The following is a 6,971-nucleotide window of genomic DNA, read 5'->3' on the forward strand; positions in this document are numbered from 1 at the left end:
TTGGGAGAAAAATGATACTATAAAACTTTAAAGGTACATATAAAAGTTTAAAAACTGAATCTAGACCAAAACATGCATAAAAACCCATGACAACTGAACTAGGAAGAAACCAAAACAAGAGAAATTGACATATAAAGTTACAAGGATCCAGTTTTGTAGAAGCCAAAAAGCACACAAAAAGAACAAAAACAAAAGGAACTACTGAATGAAAAGAAGATCATAATCAGGGAATAAGGGGTTCTTATCAGCAAAAAAGAGAATAATGGTATTGAGAGAAAAAAAAAGACTAGAGAAGAAGACACTGGTCAAGTCGGGTGGGACGGTAAAGAAAAGAGTAAAGAACGAATACAAGAACAATAGGAATAGAAATTTAGATAAGAGAAGAAAAAAGGGAAATAGAATAAAATTACTCGTTGCGTGATGTTTGAAGACTAGTTGAAGGCGAACCGCGTTGAGAAGCCTGGAAAAAGTGGTTGCTGAATTTGCTCTCATACAATGCCACCTGGACTTTGAGCTCAATTATCTCGGCTCCTATGAGAGATATCAAAAAGTGATAAACTAATAAAATGTTTATCATATTTTTACAAACATTTTTTTAGTTAACTACTTTTTGATATCTCTTATAAGAGAGCTCAAAGTTCAAATTTAAGAGTGAGGATACGGCTTAACTTTGAGCTCAATTATCCTGGTTTCTATGCTAGATTTCAAAAATGTGTCAACTAATTAAATTTTTATCATATTCTCACAAACATTTTATCAGTTGACAGTTTTTTGATATATTTTGAAGGAACCGAGATAATTGAGCTCAAAGACTATGTGCAGACTGAACTGAGGGGGAGGAGGGGATTCTAAAAAATCTGCAAAAGATAAAGTCTAAGTATAGAGTGATGTTCCATCAAAGATGCTTAGAAAATTGCCTGGAAAATTCCTAAATGGTTGAAAAAAGAGGCTTCGGGAAATTCAAAAAATTCGAAATTATTAGGTTGGCGGGAAAGTCTTTGTCACTCTGTTTGTTTAATCACTGTTCTCGTATATGGAGGCTGTGTATGATATCGACTCTAGTGAATAACAAGGTGATAAGAACCTTCCATATAAACAAGTCCCCATCTCCTTCCCTGCTCCTCATCTGTAATTGAAACGATATGTTTGTTCCCACTGCTATTCACATCAGACATGTTTTGATTTACCTCTTCCTATCTCACACCACGATGAAGGATTCGGAAACTTTCTTGAAGAATGTGTACAACACACATGCCCCTCACTACAATACTATTCGCAATTGGTTCCATCGTTTCGAAAAAGATGACTTCTCGCTCGATGAAAAGGATCGCTCTGGGAGACCCCGTGAGTTGGATTTGGACAAGCTGAAGCACGCATTGCAATCGGATCCATTTCAATCTAGCCGTGAACTAGCTGTCACATTCGGAGTTCACCATAGCACAGTCCTTGAAGGTTTGAAGTCTCTTGGAATGAGAAAACTTTTTGGTCGATTCATACCTCATCACCTGACTCAAGCCAACCTTGACCGCCGAGTCGACGATTCGATTACTCTTCTCACTCTCCACGCGGGCGATCGATGGCTGGACCGGCTAATAACCGGAGATGAGAAGTGGGTCTTCTACGATAATCACCACAGGAAATCCCAGTGGGTTGGAGAAGGAGAGAGCCCACAGGATGTCCCCAAACCCGACCTTCATCCGAAAAAAGTTATGCTCTCTGTGTGGTGGGGAGTGGACGGCCCCATCTACTGGGAACTTCTGCCCGAGGGCAAAACAATAACTGGAGACCTCTACACTACTCAACTACGAAACCTCAAGAAAGCAGTCGACCGTTCGGCCCTGAAAGACAAGAAAGTGTACTATCAACATGATAACGCTCGCCCACATGTTTCGAAACAAGTGAAGCAGGAGCTGATGGGATATGGATGGAATGTTCTCCCTCACCCCCCGTATTCTCCTGATCTTGCTCCTTCCGACTATTGGTTATTTGGCGATATGACACGTGCCTTCGAAGGAAGAAGCTTCAATTCCCGTGGAGCGGTCGAAGCGGCACTCAAACAATACTTTGCCTCACGCCCGGCTGGATTCTACCGCAATGGAATCCATAAATTGAGGGAACGTTGGAGACATGTTGTTGATAATGATGGACAATATAATTAATTATTCGGTTATTTTTTCTTTGAGAATAAACTATTGAAAAAGTGACAAAGACTTTCCCGCCAACCTAATACCTCAATCATCTTCATCAATGATCTCTTCCTTGATCTGCACATGTTTCCTTGGAACTGGTGCGGCCTGCATTGGCTCTGCCGGCATCCTGTGCTGCATTTCCATTGGCATCTGACCATGCATTGCTTCTTGTGGCATTTGGAAATGCATCATCGGTCCTCCAATCCAACCATTTTGTGGTCCCGTATTTAATTGGTTCTCCGGTTGTGGTTGGTGCCACATAGGGTGTGGTGGTGGCATTGTCGGCATCGGCATTCCTGGATGAGGATACCCCGGATATGGTGGTCCTGGTGTATATCCTTGATGTTGTGGAATTGGAACTTGTTGGGCCTGCCAATGTTGCCCCGTTCCATTCGCTGCTCGCTCATATCCTTCGTCTCTTGGCTCGGCTTTTATCCTTGTGGGCATCTCTTTGATCTTGATGAGTCCTTTCTCGATCTCCCTCTGTTGCCTGACGCTCAAATATCTGTGCACCTCATTCCATACATTCTTCTCATCTTCTTGAAGATCCTTCCATAAAACGTGAGGATAAGCTCCTCTCATGGAACTCCTATAAATATAGGCGGCGCCGCTAACCTTTCTCTTTTCCTGCTTGATGTGGCGGAAGAAGATGGGATTGAAGAGGTAGGCAGTGTCATCTGGAAAATGGTTTAATTGGAAGAAATAAGAAAACAAGAGCATACCTTGAATCTTCAGTCTCCACGGTCTTCCTCCAAAAGTCCGTTGAAGGAACCACTCGGCTTCTCTTTGATACAGGAAACCTTGCTCTGGAATTTCATCCTCGGAGTCGTAATGGAGCGGTTGAGCAGACGACGTGTCTGGCATATCATGCAGATCCCGAGGCGTTTCAGGACTGGGGAATGAGGTGTGAGCACTGGTGCCTCGTTGAGCCAGTTGTCTCTCCAGTTGGTCAATTCTACTATCCCTCTCGCGAATCTGATTGTCCTTCTCTGCAATAACAAAATCTATGCGACAGCCATTCTACTATATTTCTTACCATCCAGTTTCTTTTTAAATTTCTGATCTTTTTCCTTGTCCCTTCGGTCGAATTCCTGGGTCTTACGGTCAAATTCCTTGGCCTTACGGTCGAACTCCTTGGTCTTACGGTCGAATTCCTTGGCCTTACGGTCGAAATCAACTTTGACCTCCATGAATATTTGGTGCCGAAGCTGATGATGACCATAAGCAAAATCATGATGATGGTGGAATGGTTGGAATGAATGGAACGGATAGGGCGGGAAATTCTGAGCATTCTGTGATGGTCCTGGCATTTCCCTTGGCAGCATTGGAGGGTTCTGATGGTGATGATGATGTAGCTGATGATAGTGCTGGATCGGAAACTGGGGTTGATCCATGGCCGGATGAGGAACAAGTGGTCCAGATGGTTGGACGGATGGAACATGGTTTTGAGGCATTGGCTGGATCTGACGAAATCCTTCTGGGATCATTGGACCCGATTCCTCAATAGGATAAGCTTGATGTTGGGACGAAGGAGCGTGTGATTGGCCGGGCTCCAAAACCAACGGACCTGATTCTTCGATTTGGTGATCTGGATGCTGCTGGAACTGTTCGTGCCCTCCATGGTCCCCCATGGGGAGGATTTCAATATCTTCTAAATCCTCCGGCATCTCCAAATCGTCATAGTTGTATGGCATTTTTCTGGAAAAAGAGAGAGAGAGAAAGAGAGAGAGAGAGAGAGAGAGAGAGAGAGAAAAACCTTCTCCATACGTTCGCGTTGAGCCCTACATCTCTTACTTTGATTGTTTAAATGATTGCAATTTAGAATCTCTAGAATGTCGCAGGCTCATTGCCGATTTAGTTTTCCTGCATAAACTATTAGTATCCCGCGAAGTAACTTGGAATCGTGATTTATTTATTTGTCCCTCCACGATTACTAATCTCCGTAGGCACCCTTTCAATATCCGTTACAAATTAAAAACTTCCCCCAGTAAATTTTCTTCCCAATTTTTTACCTCAAGAATTATATCTTGCTGGAACTCCCTCCCCCAATCAGCCTTCCCCGACATTATTTCTTCTCAGTCTTTTAGAACTAACCTTTTTTTATGTAAATCTGACCCCCTTTTTAATTCTAAACCTTACTTTTTACTATGCATGATGATTACATTTTACTGTGCATTGATAATATCAGTGGCTTCGGCCCTTTATCAATAAATGTTTTATTAAGTTTTTATTAAGAAGCAGTGTTTACGGATGAACTGGAAAAGAAGCACTACGAAAATTCGAGAGAGTGGTTAGAGAGCGAGACGAAAATTTGCGAACTTTAGAGAGACAAGGGGAGAGAAGAGGAGAAACACTGCTGTGTTCGAAAAAAAACGATTCATGAATATTCTGGCGCGGTGCCAAGTGAGAGACATGTTCGAGGGATAGGAAGAGGGTATGGCGGTAATAGTGAAAAGAGGGGTCAAAGGGAGCGTGATAAGGGTTGACCAAAGAAACAAACACGAGAAAGAGAAAATTGGCTCCGCCTCAACACATATGGAAACTTTAAGCCAATTTATCTCGGCTCTTGTCAAAGGTATAAATCGGTTGTCAACTGATAAATTGTTCATCATAATACCAGAAAAATTTTATCAGTTTGCCAGTTTTTGATATCTTGGACAGAAGCCGATATAAATTAGCTGAAACTTGGCAGTGTGGGGGCCCTTCCATTACAGTTTTCACGGTATTTTGAGTTGTTTCAACAAAGTGACTTTCAATATTGCTCTTGACGGTAACGGCATTTCCAGCGGAGTCTTCTATTATCATATAGACTATGATACTTGTAACTTTCACTTGCGAAACTTTCCAACTAATATAGAAAACTAAAAAGCGAACAAAAAAGAAAACCCATGAAACCCCGGTTCGTCCATTTCCTGGCGACAATCGAGACACAAATACCCGTTTCGAAAAAATGAAGGAGAAGTAGGAAGAGATAGAGAAGTAGAGATGGAGCGCTCGTCCGTTTTTTTCGTGTGTCGTCTTTTTTTCATCTGCTTGCCCTTCTCTGTTTCGAGGCGCCATCATTTTTGCTCTGGGTGTGGCGGAGGGGCTTGGCGCGGAAGGGGCCAAGCTGGACAGATGGTCCGGAGAGACGAATACGTCTAAAGAGATACACCACACGTGTGCACTCATTTTTTGCAGAAACAAAATGTATATTTTCAAAAGGCGCTGGATTTTCAGAGGACTAGTTCTCTGAAAAACTCTAATAGAAGCCCACCCTATACGTGCATTTTGAGCTCAATTATCTCGGTTCCTATGCAAGCTATGAAAACTTTGACAACTAATAAAATTTTCCTTATATTACCGTATTTCCTCTAATAAAAGCCCACCTCTATTTGAAGCCCACCTCTAGTAGAAGCCGACGCTCTGACGTGCTTAACAACACAGAAGCGCATCCTCTAACATAAGTACGGGCAGTTCAGTTAGTGCAGTTTGAACAGTTCAGTTCGTCTATTCGGTTATTGTAGATATTTTCTTTCTATTTCACAAAATTTCTTGTAATTTCAGTTTTTGGTAGTTTCACAAAAAGGAGGTTGAAAAATAGAAGCCCATGGGCTTCAATTAGAGGAAATACGGTAATACCAACATTTTATTAATTGACAAAATGTTAATACCTTTCACGGGAACCAAGATAATCATTCTATCTCAAGAAAGACTAACAAAGACTTACAATCATTAAAAAAGTTGAAGATTGATGAACTGATGAAATGTATTAACAGAAACTAATCGTAAGATTGGTTAACAACTTGTTCATATCTGTAACGAAAATCGAGGGTGGCTAATCCAAAAATCTCTTTCTCTCTTTTCTCTATTTTATACCTTTTGTTTTGATTCCGACTTCCTGTATGGCAGTGGGTGCAAGAATTTGGGATTGCTGTAAAAACTTGATTATTAGGAAGTTTGAGCTAAAATTTTCTCGATTTCTGTCAAAGATATTGTAAATGTGTCAACTGACAATACACTTCTGATATTATGATAAACATTTTATCAATTGACAACTTTTTGATATCTTTTGAATGAACCGAGTAGGAGCTCAAAGTAAGCGTAAAGGGTATGCTTCTACTAAAGCATTTACGGCATTGTTAATTAGACAAGGTATGACTCCATAAGTTATGACTTGGTAGACTGACCAATATACTGGTGGGACAATGTCACACTTTCTTTTAAAAAAGCTTAACAATTTTTTTTGCCCGGAAAAAAACCGGAGAATTTTATTGGAGTTTTTTGAAACGAACTAGTTATAGGAAAAGAACAATTATAAGGAACGAAAATCACACAGTTAAAGATATCACAGAGGGAAATTGCACTAACCATACTGAGGTGAGATAAGCTAAGAATGACATGCAAGCGTATACATAAACAAAGTTGAACTTAACTGAAGAACATGCTTATTCGAAGGATGAAAAAAGGGATTAGGGGGACAAGAGAAAAGAATGGAAATATTTTTTTTAAGTATCACAAGAAAAAGTATAGAAGAGGTCAGAATGGTAGCTGGCTAGGAATGGAAAGAAAGCTAAGGAACGAGGCAAGATGAAAAATAAAACGAACAATAAAAGGAATATAGGAGTATAAGGAGCAATACAAGGGATATAAGGGGATAATTTGCAATGATAGGTACCATGAAAAAAGTATCACAAGAGGGAAAATCAGGAAGAGGTAAAAATTGAACAAAAGTAGATAAATAGAAGGTGGCAAGGGCCCACGGTCCAAGGGTACATCGAAAAAGGTACATCGAGGGTACAT

At 40.8% G+C, this 6,971-nt stretch overlaps 1 protein-coding gene across 1 annotated transcript; it reads right to left on the reverse strand.

Moving 5' to 3' along the window:
- Positions 1–2,231: 2,231 nt before the first annotated feature.
- CBG26181 lies at positions 2,232–3,883 on the reverse strand (the record flags this gene model as incomplete). The annotated part of the gene is made up of 3 exons (XM_045242902.1): positions 2,232–2,866; positions 2,912–3,178; positions 3,226–3,883. The coding sequence occupies 3 exons, from the start codon at positions 3,881–3,883 to the stop codon at positions 2,232–2,234; spliced, it is 1,560 nt and encodes a 519-aa protein (XP_045100414.1).
- Between the last annotated feature and the right edge of the window lie 3,088 nt (positions 3,884–6,971).

This window comes from Caenorhabditis briggsae, assembly GCF_000004555.2.
Source record: "Caenorhabditis briggsae complete genome, chrII, whole genome shotgun sequence".
NCBI lineage: Eukaryota > Metazoa > Nematoda > Chromadorea > Rhabditida > Rhabditidae > Caenorhabditis > Caenorhabditis briggsae.